The sequence below is a fragment of the Camponotus floridanus genome, unplaced genomic scaffold, assembly GCF_003227725.1.
Source record: "Camponotus floridanus strain SB8 unplaced genomic scaffold, Cflo_v7.5 scaffold120, whole genome shotgun sequence".
Lineage (NCBI taxonomy): Eukaryota > Metazoa > Arthropoda > Insecta > Hymenoptera > Formicidae > Camponotus > Camponotus floridanus.
The window spans coordinates 227,273-247,260 of NW_020229238.1; the positions used below are offsets into that span (position 1 = coordinate 227,273).

A 19,988-nucleotide genomic window follows, 5' to 3' on the forward strand; every position below is an offset into this window, starting at 1 on the left:
ATCTTTCATTATCTTTCAAAGACAGATTCCTAGATCATTTGAAGATGATTTTTCCTCAGCAAAAATGTCAATGATGGCCATCATTTTTTACATGTTTCCGATTTTTGTCATCATATATCTTTGCAATTAAATTAAAACTCAACTAAAGTAAACTCTATTTAAAATTAATCAAAAATGTGATTTTGTTAATATTTTATTTCTACAAAGTTTAATTTACGAAAAACCCCTTACTTTCAATCACTTATAATTCGAAAATTATTAGTGCCTCGACATTTTCGTTGAGGAAAAATCGTCTTCAGATGATCCCAGGAATTTGTCTTTGAAAGATGACGGAAGACAACTGGAACAGCCTGTATATTAGAAAACAAATTATAATAGTCATAAAAAATATTATATACAATTAAACACTATTAATATAATATTTGTGATTCTTAATTAGCATTATTATGTAATTGATATACGCAACGTAAACATGTGTCGTGTTTATTTTTGGCGGTCCTGTGAAACGTCAAATGTACATTTCCGGTATTGACCGGAAGTAGGCTCGCCTTGGATGGATTCGAAAATTCCACTCGTGGGGTAATTATTTAATCGACATTAAATTAATATTTAATTAATCAGAACAAGAGAAGCAAACATTTCTTTATTCCGACTAATCATTTCAATATTACTCTAGTAAGATTTTGGAACTTTGCAGCCACGTGACCGTTGCATCTGTCATGGCTGCGATGGCTGTCACTGTTGTATGACAGAAGGGATCTGTCAAGTTTCTGAGCGGATTACAAACAAACTGGATCGGTGATCGGTGTTGTCCTGGTCACCGTTGCCCTGAATCTAATAATACGGGCCTAATTGTCATTTTTTATGTACACGCAAGCGATCAAGATGCCGGTCCAGAAAGATTCGAATATCGTGAAAATCGCCGTTCAGATGACCGATCAAGTGCCGCAGCTCATAGAATTCAATCAGAAGCAACCTTTGGCCGGAATTATTCAGGTACAATTAATTTTAATCGCGTTATCACGTAATTTCATCATTTATAAGACGCTACAATATGTATATTGCATGCACATGTATTGATTATTATTTTATTTTAATTAATTTTAATAGGGTTGGGTAATAATAACTAGTTAAAAGTTAAAAAGTTAAAAAGTTAAAAAGTTAATAATTTTTAACTTAACTTAATTATTTTAAAAAGAGTTAACTTTTAATTTTAACCAGTTATTTTTAAAACACAAATTTAAACTTATTAACTTTCCCCTCAAATTTATTTGATGATTCATATTATTATTTAGAGTAATCTAATTTTAAAATTACAATCTAATTTAATATAAAGTGAAATAATGCTTTTCAAAATTTTAACTTAACTAACTTTTATCTTAACTAACATTAATTTAATCTTAACGTAACTTTAGTGATTAATTTTTTATTTGTATAACTTTTAACATAACTAAATTAATTTTTTAACTCATTAACTTTAACTTAATTTAGTTTAAAAAAAATATAAACTTACTCAATCCTGAATTTTAATAACAGGATTTTTTTTTAAATTTATTTTAATAACAGGAATTGTGCAACGGATGGGATTTACCTGACGCGGAATCATACTCGTTACAATTTTCGGAAAATAACAATCAGAATTACATTACGGAGAAAAATAGGAATGAGGTGAAAAATGGCAGTATTCTCAGATTAGAGTTTTCGCCATCGAAAACAGCAAATGATATTCTGGCTAAGCTCAATAATGGAACAACGGAAGAGAAAGTAGCGGCTTTGCAGAAGCTGAGCATGCTTAGCATAGATATGACTTTTGCACTGGAATTTATAAACAAGAAAGGGTTGGCATTAATCATTTCACAAGTATGGAGCTTTTTATACATAGCATAAATCTGCAACTATTTGAATAATTTAAGTTTTTTGTGCAATATTACAATTGCCAATTGTTAAATTTTTAGGTGGAAGGTGGAAAGTACAAGGGAAATGCACTTGCGTTTTCTCTTCAGTCATTTGTGGAATTGATGGATCATGGAATTGTGTCGTGGGATATATTGGAAACACCGTTTATTAATAAAGTAGCAAGCTATGTCAATAATCAGTCGGTAACTCAGGACACCAATGTAGTGGAAGCTTCTCTAAGTATTCTAGAGAACATAGTCCTGAATTCAACAGGGAAATATGGACAGGTGGAAAAGGAAGTTACTTTCCCCAACCTTGTAATGCATTTGCAATGTATGAATGCGCAAATTCAACAAAACGCGATAGCATTAATAAACGCACTGTTTTTGAAAGCTGATTTATACAAGAGACGAGCAGTTTCCGCCACATTACAATCCAAACAAGTCAGAAACGTATTTTTGACAAACGTTATACAATCCACTGGGCAGGTATGTAATTAACGAAATATTAATAGCACTTCTTTACCATTTTCTTCGTATCTTGTATATGATTAATTTGAAAAAAATTGAAATCATCCAAGCTTATTAAATTTTGAAATGGTTGGTTGTTTATTACTAAGCCTGATTTTCAAAACAAAGTTTAATTTGAAGATCAAACCTTTGTTTACATTAATAAATGTATATGTGTATTTCAAACTAGACAAAAACAAACTTTTCAATTTTCATTCCAGACTATCTAATATCGTGTTATTCAATGTATTTTTTTTACTATTTCTGCTACTTTTACAGGTTGGAGCGGAAATGGCGCATCAACTCTATGTATTGCAGACACTAATGTTGAGCCTTTTGGAACAACGGATGATGACAAAAATGGATCCACAAGATCAAGATGCGCATGATAAGATCAAGGAACTTCGAAAGATTGCTTTTGATACAGAAGGTGCGATCAGCGGAGACGTAACAGCTCGCAAGCAAGGGCTTTTCGCCAAGGATTATAAGAAACTGGGCTTTAAATATGACATCAATCCAGCTCTTGATTTTACTGAAACACCACCGGGTATGCTGGCTCTTGACTGTATGGTATACTTTGCGCGTAATCATACTGAAGCATATACAAAGGTCGTTCTCGAGAATTCATGTCGAGCAGACGAGCATGAATGTCCTTTTGGTCGAACAAGTGTAGAACTCGTTAAATTACTTTGCGAGGTAAGATATATGTTTAAGAGAATTTATAAATGTTTAATATTGCTCATGATATGTAAAATAAACGAATACTGTTTTAATTAGGTGTTACGCATTGGTGAAGCACCCAGTGAACAAGGTCAATCTTATCACCCGATGTTCTTTACGCACGATCATCCTTTTGAGGAATTTTATTGTGTCTGCATAGTTTTGCTAAATAAGACGTGGAAGGAAATGAGAGCGACCACGGAAGATTTCGTCAAAGTCTTTTCTGTTGTACGAGAGCAAATTACCAGGGCGCTTCAATGCAAACCCACAGGATTGGATAAGTTTAAAAATAAGTTGCAGCAGCTCACGTATTCCACTATCACTAATCTCTGGCAGCAGGAGAGAACAAGCAGGGAAGAATGGGAGAGTCATGCGAGGCCGATCGTTGAGCTTAGAGAACAAATTACGCCTGAAATCTTAGAATTAATCCAACAACAGCGATTAGGATTTTTGGTACAAGGCACCAGATTTATGAAATACAGTGCTAGAGGACAGGTGAGTATATTTTGATTGGACACATTCGATATATCATGCACAATTTATGAAATTTTTAATGAAATCATTAATATTTTCAGCGGGTCAAAGATAAATTTTGGTATGTCCGTTTATCGCCAAATCATAAAGTCTTCCATTACGGAGATTGTGACGAGAAATCGGTGCCAACAATAGACGAACTTCCTACGAAACTAGCGGTAGTAGAAATTCGAGGATTGCTAATTGGCAGAGACTGTCCACACATGAAAGATTTGCAGAGACGGAAAACTACACACCAGTTGGCGTTTTCTTTGATCTTGGATTCCGTCGAAGTATCTAGTCTCGATTTTGTTGCTCCCGATGAACAAGTCTTTGATTATTGGACCGATGGCATTAATGCTTTACTCGGTAAGTTGCAAATTCAATTTACATTTATTAGTATTAATTACATGGAAATTTTTATTTTTGTTTCTTCACTATTTTTTAGGAAACAGAATGACTAGTAAGGAAGCTGAAAAAGACTTGGAGACTCTATTATCCATGGACATCAAGTTACGGCTTCTAGATGCTGAAGGAATTGATATTCCACAAGATCCACCTGCAGTCCCCGAACCGCCACCAAATTATGACTTCTGTTATGAACTAAAGTAAAAACTTCTGCTATGAATTAAAGTAAGTCACTTTGTGTCATATAAAGCTTACATCACTATTATATTGACTTGATAGACAAGACATATTAGTCATTTTGTTCTTTTTACATATACAATAATTTTTTAAATATTTTTTCGTAATCTTTTTGTATTTTATTACTATGATGTAGATTCAGATTTTTTAGCTGTAATTTTTTGTTGCATGTTTTAATTGTACAAGAGCAATACATCTTGCCAAAGAAATATTTTAATCTTTATACGCAATTATTATACATGTATTTCGTTTTTAGAAATTATTTATATACAAATATTATTATGAATAGAAATCGCGCATATAGAATAATTACACAATCATGTTGATAATCTTTTAATTAATTTCAAATAATTTTAATAGTACATAATCATGATATTTTAATAAGATTTTTTATATAGCTTATTTTATACAATAAGATTTTCATCTTTTAATTGTATTATTAATGTTTTATACCAACTTGTATGAAATATATTACAAAGTCAATGTGTAAGGAATAAAGTATGAAATTCAGTTTTACAGATAATTTATTTAAATTTTAACTTTTATATATAAAACTTTTTACTACATTTATGCAAGTTTGTGTTCTGGCAGCAGAATGTAGCAATATAAACTATGAGAAATGTGAATATTTCATAAGTGGCAATAATATATTTTATGTGCAAATGTACATATGTTAATTTGAAAAAATAGTGTATCATATATACACACAGATATATGTATGTATGTGTGTGTATGTATGTATGTATATATGTATATTATAGTGGTCGCGCTTGACGCTTCTCTGTGCAAGAGAGTGCGTGACATAAATTAATCAAAGATTTGTAGGACCTTTATGTAACGTTACATTACATCTTCTGAAAGAATATGATAATGTTGAGGATCATTTATTTGATGATCTGGTGGGCAGAGGAAAAACTCGATGAAATTGAGCACGGGTCCTCGACTAAAAGGATTCAAGTATTTGCCCCTTTTGTCTCTCAAGTACGAGTATCTCTTGTAATTGAACATTTCATTGGTAGTCAAATTCATACAAGCATGTAAGACCTGTTCAAAGAAAAGGATGATAGAAAATTGTACATCAATAATATAATTGTAATATAACCATATCACATTTACCGAAGTGCATGTTAGAATCCAGCCAAGTCCGCAAAAGACGAGAGCTTCTAGTACGCCAAGAACATACAGCAATTGAATTCCTTCAATCGCGATACAATAACATGCGAAATATAAGGTGAATGAGCAGTTTATCGCCACGCACATGACGAACAGGAAGAACCACATTCTGAAAACAAATAAAAATATTTTAATAATTGTAATTTTGTTAAAAAATATTTTAATAATTGTATTTTTGTTAAAAATATTTTAATAATTGTAATTTTGACATGTACAAGCGGGTATGATTTGTATCGATTGCGTACCTGTTCCTCAAGCCGACGCAATTATATATAAACGGACAGTGATGATCGAAATACGTGACGCATCTATTGCAGATTCTACAATGTTTAGCCCGGAGGGGTCTGAAACATCTACAGCTGTGACATAATCGCGATAGTAAAACGTTGCGCTTTTTCCATTTATCGAAGTATGGAATCTGAAACAACGCAAAGTGTGTAAATCATAATTAATTAACTATTCGATCGCTTTACAGTTATCATTCATTATACCTGTTTTATCGCTCTGTAATAGGTATCGCTGTTCTGCGGCACGTAACCAGGGTCTCTTCTGTTTGCTACAATCCAGGAAATCCACATGAGGATGTTCCAGTAAATGAAACAGTAATGGCTACCGCGCAGGAGATTCCATGTTAACGGAATACACTTTAACAGATACATCGGGTATCCCCATAGCAGGACGGATATCATGAACAGTAGCAATGGTCCCTTGCTATTGCCTGCTCCGCCAAACAATAGCGCCCTTGAAAAAGCAACCGTGCAAATTATTTACAGGTTTCATAAATGATTTAATTTTTGAATTTCGATATATTACGCCAAGTAATGCAGACCATAGTTCATTAATGGGCGGTATCCATCTAGCTCGGCGTTTTTGTTCTGCTTGCAGAATGCGCACGATCTCCGAGTGACGGTGACTCTTGGCCAGTTGCAACGGTGTCTTGCCGTTTTTATCGCGCGGCTCGAGCTCAATCTTACTTTTCTCGCAGAGGATCCGGACACAGCTGACATTGCCGGATAGGCAAGCGAGATGAAGCGGCGTCGAGCCAAAGTAATCAGGCTTCTGTAAATCCACGCCGCTGTAGATCAACAGTTTGATCAGCTCGGCATGGCCCTTGTACGCGGCCCAATGCAACGCGGTGTCGCCGTTTATGTCCGTCAAATGTCCTTGCGCACTGGATCCTAGTAAGAAGGCGGCTGTCGCGAATTTGCCAAACATACAAGCGGTCATCAGAGGTGTCAAGCCCTTAAAATCGGCGGTGTTGACCGCGACACCCGCCTGAAAAAAAAAGCTTTCTTGTGACTCTGTTCATTTGCCAAGTCTTTGATATTTTTCCAGCTTTGTACCTTTAAAAGCAATTGCACTATCGCACTGTGACCTTTTCGACAGGCCCAATGTATCGGTCTGGGTCCTTGCGTACCGAGACATGGTAAATCGACGGGACCGCTCCGTTCTATCAAATATCTCATGACCTGTTGTAAGGAGAAATTTTATATCCAGCTCTTTAATAATTTTGAAAAATAATGACAATTTTTCCTCAGAAACTAACTTCAATATTGCCATCCAAGGCAGCCCAATGAGCAGGCGTATATCCCCATTCATCCCTCGCGCTGAGCACGTTCAATCCGTTCCCTTCCACCAATTCCTCGACCACCTCGATTTCACTATAAAAACAATGAATGATGTCTTTGCACTTCCCTCTTCATTATTATATCTTTTTTTCAAATTTTTTGGACTTATTTAATTATTTCTTTCAGCTCTTTATGGCATAATTTAATGTTTTTTTCTCTTTTTAAAAATATTATATTATTATATTATTATTATATTATATATTATTATTATATTATATTATTATATATTATATTATATTATTATTATTATTATATTATATTTATATTATTATATTATTAATTTAAAATGAAAATGATCTAACCCGGCTCTGAGCAGCTCAAAGATTTGTTTAGTTTCGTTGGTGGGACTCTGACCAGTCGCGGCCTCATCGGCATAGACATTGTCATCGGGACGGTTCCTTTCCCGTGTGTTTTTGCCCGAACCGTGATTCTGATGGCTGGATATCAGATTGTTCGGTAGATGCCCGACCATGTCGGGATCGGGACTTAGTTCCCATACGGATCGCGCCGCACCAGGCCCTGCCACAGGGCTCACAGGATACACCTAAATACACACATCATGCAAGATAAAAATTTTGCCGTAAGTAGGATAAAAAAATACGTGACAAATTAAATAATATATTTTTTTAATATTACATTATTTAAAATTATAATACATATACCAAACAATGTCCACGCAATTTTTATTTATTTTATGTTTATATCTTTCTTCTGACGTATTTTTTCATTACTAAAACTCTCGCTATCTTTCCAGCAAATAATTGTAATTAAAAATAATAATTTTTTTACTTTGCACAGCGTCACGAGTTCTGTATTTATAAATAATATTTTTTTTTAATATTGAAATAATATTTTTTTTTTAATATTGAATTATTTAAAATTAAATAATATATATACCAAACAACGTCCACGCAATTTTTATTTATTTTATGTTTATATCTTTCTTCTGACGTATTGTTTTATTACTAAAATTCTCGTTACCTTTCCAGAAAATAATTGTAATAAAAGCTATTATTTGTAATTAAAAATAACATTTTTTTACCTTGCATGCATCGCGAGTTCTGTATTTATAAATTAAATAATACTTTTTTTTAATATTGAATTATTTAAAATTATAATATATAATATATACCAAACAATATCCATGCAATTTTTATTTATTTTATGTTTATATCTTTCTTCTGACATATTTTTTCATTATTAAAATTCTCGCTACCTTTCCAGCAAATAATTGTAATAAAAACTATTATTTGTAATTAAAAATAACATTTTTTTACCTTGCACAGCGTCGCGAGTTCTGTATTTATACGCTCGTGTTCGGAAGGCGTTCTGAAGGATGCACCTTGCGTGGCAATCGCTCCGGCACCCTCCGGGACGGTTAGTCACAAGGAGACATTGGGTCCAACCATGTCCTACGGGACTCACTTCCGGGCAGCGCGGCTTTCCCTCCAGACTTGAAAACTCTGCGTTGAACTCCTGCGAACGGGAAACGCTGGCCGGAGTTTCAGACGACGAACGACGTCCGCATTTCTCAAGGGAATACCATCGACAATCACCGCACACAGTGTTTTGCGCATTCGAATCGATAACGCGGTGACGGAAACGCCTGCGTGCAAGAAATTAGGACGCCTGGAAATTGGTCGACAGCGCGCGCGTTTGTAATCACTCCAATTTACTGATAGGAGATTCCCGACAACCTTGCTGAGCGAAGAAAACTCAGACGAAGGACATTTAAAATAATTAAGACGTTTAAAATAATTAAAATAACTCATCAAACACCAAGTAACAGTTATACAATTGTTAGTTGTAATTTCCCACTCAACAATATAATTGGTATTAAACACATAACAGTTATATAACATGTAACAGTTATATTGTTGAATAGAAAATTATAACTAACAGTTATATAACTGTTACTTGGTATTTGCTGGGAACTTTGTGATGGAAAATTAAGAGTCACAGTAATTTTTTAATAACTTGTTTCACGGAATTTTAATATCACGAATCTTCAAGACAGATTTTATTTATGGTTTCATCTTATAATTTTATCATTAAATATCGCAGCTGATTTCGAGCGCAGATTTATGTATATCATTGATTTATTTCATGTTTATATTTGTAAAATGTGTCATAGACACTGAAATATTTATCATAAATATTTAAATCTGATTTTATTAAATTCTTGATCGTCAAGAGAATATCTTTAAAATTATTGGAATATTAAATTAAACTTAAAGGAGAGATTTTCGAAACATTTTGAATAAAACGAGGATATGACACAGCATGAACACCATCACAATTTCTATTAACGACAAAATGGTGACATTTTTAGTTGAAGGTCTGCAAGACTCGTGATGGTCTCAAAGTGCGGAAACCTGGTTTCTCCTAAAAATATTGTGCATGTGAAACAGAATCCATTAAAAACATAGAGTAATTATGCGTGAATTTGTGTACATTTAATTTAAGGATGTTTTGTATGTACAATCCTAGCAAAAAGTAGCTAAAAATCAATATTGATGAATATCCACTTTTGGTGTATTTTGAGTATGAGAAATTGTGTGGAATATTAGAATTTGATCTTAGCTACAGCGCAGAGATGTATTTTTTAATATTTATTACGTTTTTACTGAAATATTCCGAATTTTGTTAATCGAAATGATTAACTTTTGGCAGAGAATTTCGTCTTGTGACAGATACATGACTAACATCATTGAATTATATTTAATATATTTTTAATCAGTTAGTACTTGTATAATATTATTTGACCAAATATTTCCTCTGTATCTAAATTTTTGCAAATTTTAAACAAATTCTGAATATTATTTCCATGTGTTTTTGTCATTCGAATCGACGTGGTTATACGTTTCCCATAAGAACACATGTTAATTCGGTGTAAATTAAAATCCTTATAACTTGTGAATGCTTTAATGAATCGATTTGAAAATTGTACTGAGTAAGGGCATTCTGTACAATTTTCATAAATTCTCAATATTTTGAAAATAGGTACAAAACATCCTTAAATTAGTATCCCAGGTAGAACATGAAACTCATAATGACATTATGATGTCACCTAAAAGTCATTTTAGAAAAATCATGATCTCATTTGATATACTTTTGGCAATGTTTTGATGACTTATTAATATCATTTTTTATATATATTACGCAATTATTTGTTTATTTAATTATTCATGTACATTTTAATTATATTTAAGCAACATAATCTTTTTAAAATTATATAATGCGATTATTGAACTTAAAAATTTACGATTCTTTTTGTCATCTTTAGCTCATTTTTTAATCATTTTTGTTTGTAGGTTTTAAAAACATTTTTAACTTTTATGTGATAAATAAAATCATGATGACGTCATAATGATGTCATTATGAGTTTCATGTGCTACCTGGGATTATTAGATCTCGTTTATCATGGACATGAACCACGTACTACGTCTATTACCGAGCGAACTCGTAGTTCATGTCCACTTCATCAGGGGGCGCATCATGCGTGCGCTGAAGCGGGATGGCCGGTCTCGGGTTTCTCTTTGTTGATGGTTAATGATCTCGACGAGTACGTACTCTACGATTGACGTGTGATATGATGATATAAAATGGCACCCACTATTCAAACCAACAGCAATCAAGCCGACAGAGATAAACGCACGACTAGGCCAGCGGAAAAAAGGTAAATAAGCGCGGGGTATGGTATAATTTCTGTGCGAAACATTTCCACGTCTGACCCTCACTTTCTCTCAGATCTGAACTCATATGTCGAGTTAAATATTGCAATACGCTGCCGGATATTCCGTTTGATCCGAAATTTATAACATATCCTTTCGAACCGACTAGGTAAGTAAAAAACAACTCGTCCAACTCCATCGTATTTGCGTTTTTTTTTTTTTTTTGCTTTAAATAATTTGTGATTTTGACAATGCAGGTTCATTCAGTATAATCCGACCTCTTTGGAGCGTAATTATAAGTATGAAGTATTGACGGAACACGATTTAGGTGTTGAGATTGATCTGATAAACAAGGACACATACGCGGGAGATATAAATGCACAGTTGGATCCGGCTGATGAGAAACTATTGGAGGAAGATGTTCTTACGCCACAAGATTCTAAACGATCTAGACATCATGCCAAGAGCGTCTCGTGGCTCAGACGTACAGAATATATTTCCACAGAAAGTACTAGATTCCAGCCGCAAACAGCGGACAAGGTTGAAGCCAAAGTTGGTTATAGCATCAAGAAGAACTTCAAGGTATGACACATTTTCCGCATTAGTAATGTATGCGATCTTCCTTCTATATTTCTTGATATAAATTTGTTAAATTATTTTCAGGAGGAAACACTGTATATGGACCGCGATAGTCAAATAAAAGCTATAGAAAAGACATTTGAAGACAATAAGAAACCAATTGAAAGACACTACAGCAAAGCAAATGTAGTACCTATAGAAGTATTGCCGGTATATCCAGACTTCAAGGTACTTAACACTGCAACAGTTATTATTTTGTATAAACATTAATATATCATCATTATATCAATAACCTTTAATTATGTATCTTATTTAGTTATGGAAATATCCATGTGCGCAAGTCATATTTGATTCTGATCCTGCACCAACGGGTCGATCTGTACCAGCGCAAATTGAGGAAATGTCACAAGCTATGATAAGGTAAGCTTATGCTATAGTAATTTAAAATAATATGAGAAAGAAAGAAAAACATATTAAAATTAAGAAGGAAAGAAAAACATATTAAAATTAATTTTGAGATGATTTTATGAAAACAATGTTCTTTACAGAGGTGTGATGGATGAGAGTGGCGAGCAGTTTGTAGCTTACTTTTTACCGTTGGAAGAAACGTTAGAGAAACGCCGACGAGATTTTACTGCTGGTATCGATTACGCTGACGACGAGGAGTACGAGTACAAAATGGCGAGAGAGTATAATTGGAATGTCAAAAGCAAAGCCTCCAAGGGATACGAGGAAAATTATTTCCTCGTGATAAGACAAGACGGGGTATTTATTTACATCAACACACGGTTACATCACACATGCATTATCAATTTTACGGCTCGTCACATTAATCTTGTGTACCATAGGTTTACTATAACGAACTGGAGACACGAGTGCGACTGAGCAAACGGCGCCAGAAGGTCGGACAGCAGCCAAATAACACGCGCTTGATTGTACGTCATCGACCACTGAACGCCAATGAATTCAGAATGCAGAGATACCGGGAGAAACAATTGGAACCGCCTGGAGAAGAAGACGAGGACGAAGAGGAGGAAGAGGAGGAGGAAGAAGAACAAGACATTCAACAAGAAGTGGAGAAAAACGACGGCAAAGGTTTGCCACTTGGAGGTTTGCTTTATACAGGATGTCCCAAAAGTCCCGAACCGGTCGAATATTTCATAAACTATGCACTTTAGAAAGAAATGTTTCAGACAAAAGTTGTATGGCTTGAAGGGGACCATTAGATAGTGACAATGATTTGATATGGGAGAGTCATTTGAAAGTCACGTGAAGATCACCGTCAATTTCTTAAATGGAACCCCCTATTTTTTATTACATATTCGTGTAGCTTATTTCGAGAGCTTTCCAAAACACTATAATGAAGTATTTCTTCATTGAGTATTTTTCGAGTTATGAGGCTTGAAATCATTTCTTAATTTTACATAAATCGTAAGATATCTTGTGAAATATTCATTTTTCGATTATTTTACCTTAATAATTTTATGTACAAAATAATGAAAGGAATCAATTGGTGTAAAGAAAACATACAGTTGTTTTTAAGAAAAAATATGGAATTGTTAATTGCAAATTACATATTTTTTCTTAGAAACAACTATGTATTTTCTTTACACCAATTGATTCCTCTCGTTATTTTGTACATAAAATTATTAAGGTATAATAATCGAAAAATGAATATTTCACAAGATATTTTACGGTTTATGTAAAATTAAGAAATTATTTCAAGCCTCATAACTCGAAAAGTACTCAATGAAGAAATACTTTATTATAGTGTTTAGGAAAGCTCTCGAGATAAGCTACACGAATATGTAATAAAGAAAAGGGGGTTCCATTTAAGAAATTGACGGTGATCTTCACGTGACTTTCAAATGACTCTCCCATATCAAATCATTGTCACTATCTAATGGTCCCCTTCAAGCCATACAACTTTTGTCTGAAACATTTCTTTCTAAAGTGCATAGTTTATGAAATATTCGACCGGTTCGGGACTTTTGGGACACCCTGTATATTTGCTATTGTATCATCATAAGAATTTTTTTGACATGGAAAATTTGTCTCCAGGTTCCGAAGCGGAGAACGAGGGTGAATCGCGCGCCTCGTCCAGGGCATCCTCGCGAGCGTCTAGTAGAAAATCACGATCCAAATCACGATCTCGTTCCGGCTCAAGATCGAGATCGCGCTCACGCTCGCGTTCACCATCCAAGTCCAGATCGCGCTCGCGTTCTCGATCACGCTCGCGCTCCCAGTCGCGTTCGCCGTCCAAGTCGCGCAGCAAATCGCGGTCTAGATCCGGCAGTCCTCAGTCCAGGAACTCGTCGCGATCTAGGTCCAAGTCGAGATCGCGCTCGGGAACGCCTACGAAGTCACCGTCGAGATCTCGGTCGAGTTCGCGATCCAAGTCCAGATCGCGATCGAGGTCGAGATCCGCCACTGGTAGCGGTAGCGGCTCCGCCAGCGCGAGCGGCGAAAGCGGCTCGGAAAGCGAGTGAATCGAGAAGCGTGATCGATAGTACTCTGCTTGTTTGTCGATCATTTCCATTCGAATCGCTTCGACGAATAAATCGTTTATATCGTCGCACTTGACAAATATTCCGCTTGTGTTCGGAGAGCACCGAATGAATACAAGATACTCTGATACTGTTTGAGTGGACATTTTTGGAGAAGAACCGTACACGCGTTTTACAAAATGTACGAGTGCTCGGTGGTACGATTGAAAAAAAAAAAATAAATTTATAAGGAAAGCATTTTTTTATTACGCATTTGGTTCTGGAATCATTTTCCATTTGAAAATATTCTTGCCAGAAATTTATTTTTTAACAATTATATATACAGGGTACGGCCTAATATTTTGGAAAGGAAGCATTTTATAAAAAACATTTTATAAAAAAATGTTTTATATAAAAGTTGTAGAATTTAAAAAGATTCTTTTATAGTGATCAGTAAATAAATCATTTTAAGCCTTGTAACTTTTATAGGAAACATTTTTTTATAAAATACTTTCTTTCCAATTTATATGTATACTACGTTTTCGAAACAAATTATTGTAATAATTTTTGCCATATATATATATTTTATTTATTTATTTATTTATTTTTATATTAAATATGCACATTTATCACAGAAATTAAAATCTAAAACTAGAAGAAACGCAGGAGAAGGGATAAAAAATTCTCTCTTACAAAGAGATTTGAGAATTCTTTTATTATCTTATTTTATCTCTTATTTTTTTCTCGCTCTTCATCAATACTAAAATAAATATTCGTATATATACATTATTTATTTATATATATTATATAAATTTATATATTAATATATATTATATATTATAAATTTATATATATATATATATATATATATATATAAATAATTTATATATAATATATATTAATATATAAATTTATATAATATATATAAATAAATAATGTATATATGTATTATATATATATATATATATATATATATATATATATAATATATAAGAAATAAAATATAAATATGATAAATAAAAAAATATATATAAGAAAACAAGATATTCGCTCGGTAGGTAAACTGACACTTCTTGTCGGTATCGTAATTTCGCGATGCAGTTCCCGAAGGCATTATTAGAGGACGACGTATATACCATTCGCGATCCACGACGACGATTCATTCGTGCATTGCGTCATGCACCGATCGAATCGTATCACCGCGGTGCACATGTCGGTTCCATTCTACACCGAGTACGGTCCTCCGGGTCCGGGTGGTCAGTACGGAAATCAAGCAGCGAACGAACGTGAGCGAGATCGGCATCGGCATCAGCGAGTCGTCCAGTCGCACGAACGGTTAGTGAGTAGACATAACAAGGCACGGTGGGTGCGCGTCAGGAGCTCGGCCACGTGGACGAATTTTCCGCGTTCCGACGATACGTCACTCGTGCGTCGCGCTACCTCGATTGCACAGCCTCGAGAATTTACCCAAGGACTGTTTCAATTGCATTCTCTCTCTTTCTCCCTCGTCGCGATACACGTACGTTATATCGCTTCGAGTGCAGAAGGTGTAATCCCAGCAAACACCAATTAACATTTTTATAACTTGGTTATAAAAATGTTACTTGGCAATATAACTGTTATATAACGTGTGACAGTTTTATAAATGTCACTGTAATCCCAACAAACGTCAGATAACTGTTATAAAGCTGTTAGTTACAATTTCCCATTCAACAATGTAACTGTTACATAACATGTAACAATTATATTGTTGAGTGGGAAATTGTAACTAACAGTTATATAACAGTAAAAAGGAATCTCTTTGCTTTCGTTATAAAATAAAAATATAATATAAAATAAATAAATAAAAAAATATAAAATAAATATAAAATAATATAAAATAATAATAAAATAAAATAATATAAAATAAAAAAATAAAATAAATAAATAATATAAAAAATATAATAAATTGTAACTAACAGTTATATTATTTATTTGGTGTTTACTGAGATTAGAGTGACATTTATATAACTGTTATAATTTCCTACTCAACAAAATATAACCGTTACATATATAATTTCCCACTCAACAACTGTTACATGTTATGTAACTGTTACATAACATGTAACAATTGTTGAGTGGGAAATTATAATATTAACAGTTATATAACTGTTATTTGGTAGGATAGAAACTTAGATCGGAGTCGAGTTGCAAGTTTGATGTCGCAATCTTGCGAAAGGAAACTACTTGGATCTCGTTCATTCTCGTTTTTTTTCCAAATTTATTATCGCGTAGGGGGAGGAGTCCGTTCACGATACGGCCTTTGAATCCGTCATTGAACGAGAGATGTTATGGCTCTTCTGAAAACATTGACCCTGAGAGACGCGCATTAATTACGCTGTCTCTCTCTACTTTGCTTAAAGATGGGACCGAGTCACGAGTCCGGATGACTTTGCATTCGTATTATCGTCGTGTAAATAGATTAATAACGCGGAAAGTATCGCGATGATGCATCGAATCAATAATAATGCTCCGCTTTTATCGTCGCGCGAGGGAGGGAGGGGAAAAACCGGCGGGAAACGCATCTGTTTAAAATTCCCCGACGATTGTATCACGTGTCATCGAAACCAGGATGGGGTTTTCGATGCTGCAGGCGAAAGGAATCTCTTTGCTTTCGTTATAAAATAAAAATATAATAAAATAAATAAATAATAAAAAAATATAATAAAATAAATAAATAATAAAAAAATATAATAAAATAAATAAATAATATAAAAAATATAATAAAATAAATAAATAAATAATATAAAAAAATCTAATACCATAAATAAATAATATAAAAAATATAATAAAATAAAGAAATAATAGAAAAAAATATAATAAAATAAAGAAATAATAGAAAAAAATATAATAAAATAAATGAATAATAGAAAAAATCTAATAAAATTGCAAAGTTCGTTTGCGTGCGTGGCATAAAAAATGGAGTGAAAAATAGGAAAAAATGGAGAAATTCTAACGCAGCTGTTTCTTCATATATATCTTAGCGGGGATATCGGCTCGATGTTTTTCGTTTATACATGTGTGCGATTGAGTTTATAGCGCACGAGCGGTCTCTCTGATGATGTCAGATTTATATAAGAGTTTAACGTTATCAATTCACGGAAACAATTGTAACGAATGCGAAGCAAATATTTGGAAGAAACGCTCGAAGCATATCAAAATTACGCTAAATTGCTGAAAAATTACAACACTATCTTTTTCTCGGTAATCATAACGTCGCAATATTTCAGAAATGTCATAACTATTCGCTCGCGTGACAAATTATTGCACAGTAGCTGCAACGGGGACACAATTAGCGCTAATCGCTAATTTTTAATTTATCGCGATTAACTAAATGTCGCGTCCGTACATTTTTTTTTCCGTTGATTTATCTCGTGGATGAGATCACGATTCGGAAATATTCCAAGAGCACCGTCGACGTAGGATTAACTGTCAAGCTGAACTGTTGCCGCGGCCGACCTTGAAGATTATACGATTTAACGAGACCGCAATCGCGATGATGACTGTCGATTTTGACGAGCGGCCGTCCTCGCTAAATTCGTCCCGAGTCTCGTTCTTTTTTTTTTCTCTCTCTCTTTTCCGCGAGATGCGCGTCACAATTAAGTATCCCGTTCGCGGTTTTCGAGGCTGCGCGCGAAGGTGTCAGGGCCGGTTTCTCAACAACGCGACCTCAAGGTCTTATTGGGTAAATAAACACGGTTGGAAGAACGTTTTACGCCACCGGCCTAGAACGACCTGTCCTGTTGCCGGTGTGTGCACGGATATTGAAACATCGATATAAATATTTGTCACGCGTCTACCTCGATGGAATAGTAGTGCAATCGTTGAGCAATCGCGATTCACCGGCTTAAGTTGCACGCAAAAACGGTGCGTAGCCAAAATTTCGCGACGCCAGTAAATTCTAGATAGTAAAAAAAAAATGCGTCTTCCTACAATCGTTGAAAATTTAACTTTTATTTTCGTTTAAATCCGTCAAGTCAGTCATATTTGAAAACATAAATATCAATAAAATAATATATATAAATATATAATATAAATAAAATAATATATATATAAATATATAATATAAATAAAATAATATATATAAATATGTAATATAAATATAATGTAAATAAAATAATATGTGTAAATAACATATAAATAAAATTTAAAAACATAAATATAATCCATAATTATTTGTAATTTTAATTTTAATTCTTCACGTGTTATTCTTGAATTGTTAGGGAAATGTTATTTATAAAATGAATTGATGAATATATCTGTCTTTCATTTAGATGGCACCAAAAAATAAAGAAAATAACGCCAAACGAAAAAAGCAGATAGAGGAGGTAGGAGGAGACGAGGACTATCGGAAGCGGCGGGATCGGAATAACCAGGTTGTGTATCGATTTCGCATGTAAATTGCGCGTACATTATCATTCGCATGTGCTGTCATCGTTATTTTCGTATTTCACAGGCCGTAAAACGATCCAGAGTAAAGAGTAAATTACGCACGCAACAAACATTAGAACGAGTAAATCAGCTGAAAACGGAGAATGAACTGTTGGAGGAGAAGATTAAAATGCTTACAAAGGAGCTAGGGTTTCTCAAGGATCTCTTTCTTGCACATGCAGGTAAGGCAAATCATTGGCAAATTATTAATAATTAATTTTTTTCTACATCTTTGGTAGAAAAAATTAATAATAAAATAGCCCTAAATTATTTTTGTAATTTTATCTTGATTTCAAGATTATTTATCATAATAATAAAGCAACACAAAAGTTGTCTATCTAAAGATATGATATATAAAATATTTTATTTTATTTTATTTTATTTTAGATATGTAGAAGATAGATGAATGAATAATTTTTTACTATTAGGTTCCAGTCAACACTCTATAAACATTCAAGATCTAGATCTAAGTTCTCTTCTGGCCGAAGATAAATCTACGGTAGATGTGCTAAAGACGACTACGGCCGAGCTGTAAACTGATGCAAGCACCACGTGAAGAAATCAGCGTGGTATTGAATTTGAAACAAGAGAAAGCAAGTGCTCGCTTAATCGAAAGAGTAGTCATCTTGGAAAGATGTGCTCTTTAAACTTATTGGAAAATATTTAAAACGCGAAAAGCGTTTTCTTGAATGCGAGCCTTCCGGGTTGCAGCGTCGTCGAAAATTATCATCGATCAAATTTATAGTTTATTGACAACTAATAACAGCAAGAGATATGGCAAAAGTCGTCTTATGATAAAATCGAGTACAAAAGTATTCATGCTGATCAGTCAATAGAGATGTTACGATCTTTGATCTAAATAGTACAAAAGATGGACGAATTAAGTACTAATATGTATATATTATACTTGACATTGTATCTTTGTAATGTGTACCTTAGAAAATGTGCTTTTATCATGTATAGGTGAATATAGAAATTAATATTTTAACATCTACACATCTGCTAAATGCTATCAAGATAAAATTTATTTTATCTCGTTATATAATTATATAAAATGCAATTTATAAAACGATATTTTTGCAATATTTATATAGTACTTTAAGCAAATTCGATTTCTTTCCAAAACAAATTACGTTTGCATAATTTGGGAGTATGGTATACAATTGTAATTCAATTTTAATATCTAGATAATAGATATAATAATAGATATTTGAACCTTCATTTTCATAGATGGGCATTTCTGGCATGTGTCAAACAGTTTTCAAATCGTTAGATATTTCAATGGATTCGTTGATAACGAGTTGTCAGTTTTTTTTTTTTTTTTTTTTTTTTTTTTTTTTTTTTTTTTTTCCAGAATTATGATGCGTAAATATTTAAACAGAATGCATTTGATTTGGAAGCATCTATTTATAGAAATGAAGGACAAAAAGCATAAGTATTGCATGAGAAAAAATATCTAAATATATTTGAAATGAATCATCTTTTTATCGTCGTTATTAATACGATTAAATTGTACAAAACAATTTATAGAAAACAATATATAATCAACTTGACACAAAGATTTTTTTAGTACGTATAAATTAAATCAAAAGGCGGCCGAATTATTGTCAATTCTAGGCTCGTTTCAATTTTATCTTTATTTTATACAAAGTACTGTGCAGTAAATATGTGACAATTTTAACACATTTGCATAGA

The 19,988-nt window shown here is 33.4% G+C and overlaps 4 protein-coding genes across 8 annotated transcripts; 3 read left to right on the plus strand and 1 right to left on the minus strand.

Annotated features, from left to right (window-relative positions):
• The first annotated feature begins 477 nt into the window (after positions 1-477).
• On the plus strand, positions 478-6,036 carry LOC105255383 (engulfment and cell motility protein 1). 2 transcript variants are annotated; one of them, XM_025415487.1, is made up of 9 exons: positions 478-579; positions 698-996; positions 1,567-1,860; positions 1,956-2,384; positions 2,685-3,101; positions 3,183-3,620; positions 3,701-4,007; positions 4,087-4,271; positions 5,970-6,036. In XM_025415487.1, the coding sequence occupies exons 2-8, from the start codon at positions 865-867 to the stop codon at positions 4,248-4,250; spliced, it is 2,181 nt and encodes a 726-aa protein (XP_025271272.1). In that variant the 5' UTR covers positions 478-579; positions 698-864; the 3' UTR covers positions 4,251-4,271; positions 5,970-6,036. The 2 variants fall into 2 exon arrangements, with proteins under 2 accessions (XP_025271272.1, XP_025271271.1); XM_025415486.1 differs by lacking the exon at positions 5,970-6,036 and having other exon boundaries at positions 4,087-4,484.
• On the minus strand, positions 4,836-7,598 carry LOC105255382 (probable protein S-acyltransferase 23). The gene is made up of 8 exons (XM_025415488.1): positions 7,387-7,598; positions 7,003-7,117; positions 6,800-6,925; positions 6,286-6,731; positions 5,948-6,197; positions 5,702-5,874; positions 5,400-5,565; positions 4,836-5,327 (listed from the first exon to the last, which is right to left on the minus strand). The coding sequence occupies exons 1-8, from the start codon at positions 7,554-7,556 to the stop codon at positions 5,124-5,126; spliced, it is 1,650 nt and encodes a 549-aa protein (XP_025271273.1). The 5' UTR covers positions 7,557-7,598; the 3' UTR covers positions 4,836-5,123.
• Positions 7,599-10,463: 2,865 nt separating this feature from the next.
• LOC105255384 (RNA polymerase II-associated factor 1 homolog) lies at positions 10,464-14,097 on the plus strand. Of its 2 annotated transcripts, XM_011264639.3 has the most exons (8): positions 10,464-10,763; positions 10,835-10,927; positions 11,016-11,340; positions 11,422-11,565; positions 11,654-11,757; positions 11,886-12,102; positions 12,186-12,432; positions 13,399-14,097. In XM_011264639.3, the coding sequence occupies exons 1-8, from the start codon at positions 10,690-10,692 to the stop codon at positions 13,824-13,826; spliced, it is 1,632 nt and encodes a 543-aa protein (XP_011262941.1). In that variant the 5' UTR covers positions 10,464-10,689; the 3' UTR covers positions 13,827-14,097. The 2 variants fall into 2 exon arrangements, with proteins under 2 accessions (XP_011262941.1, XP_011262943.1); XM_011264641.3 differs by lacking the exon at positions 10,835-10,927.
• An 870-nt stretch (positions 14,098-14,967) lies between these two features.
• On the plus strand, positions 14,968-19,259 carry LOC105255385 (CCAAT/enhancer-binding protein gamma). 3 transcript variants are annotated; one of them, XM_011264642.3, is made up of 4 exons: positions 14,968-15,158; positions 18,137-18,238; positions 18,319-18,475; positions 18,722-19,259. In XM_011264642.3, exons 2-4 carry the CDS (start codon positions 18,137-18,139, stop codon positions 18,826-18,828), a joined length of 366 nt encoding a protein of 121 aa, XP_011262944.1. In that variant the 5' UTR covers positions 14,968-15,158; the 3' UTR covers positions 18,829-19,259. The 3 variants fall into 3 exon arrangements, with proteins under 3 accessions (XP_011262944.1, XP_025271215.1, XP_011262945.1); XM_025415430.1 differs by lacking the exon at positions 14,968-15,158 and adding an exon at positions 15,165-15,342; XM_011264643.3 differs by lacking the exon at positions 14,968-15,158 and adding an exon at positions 16,742-17,729.
• Positions 19,260-19,988: the final 729 nt, after the last annotated feature.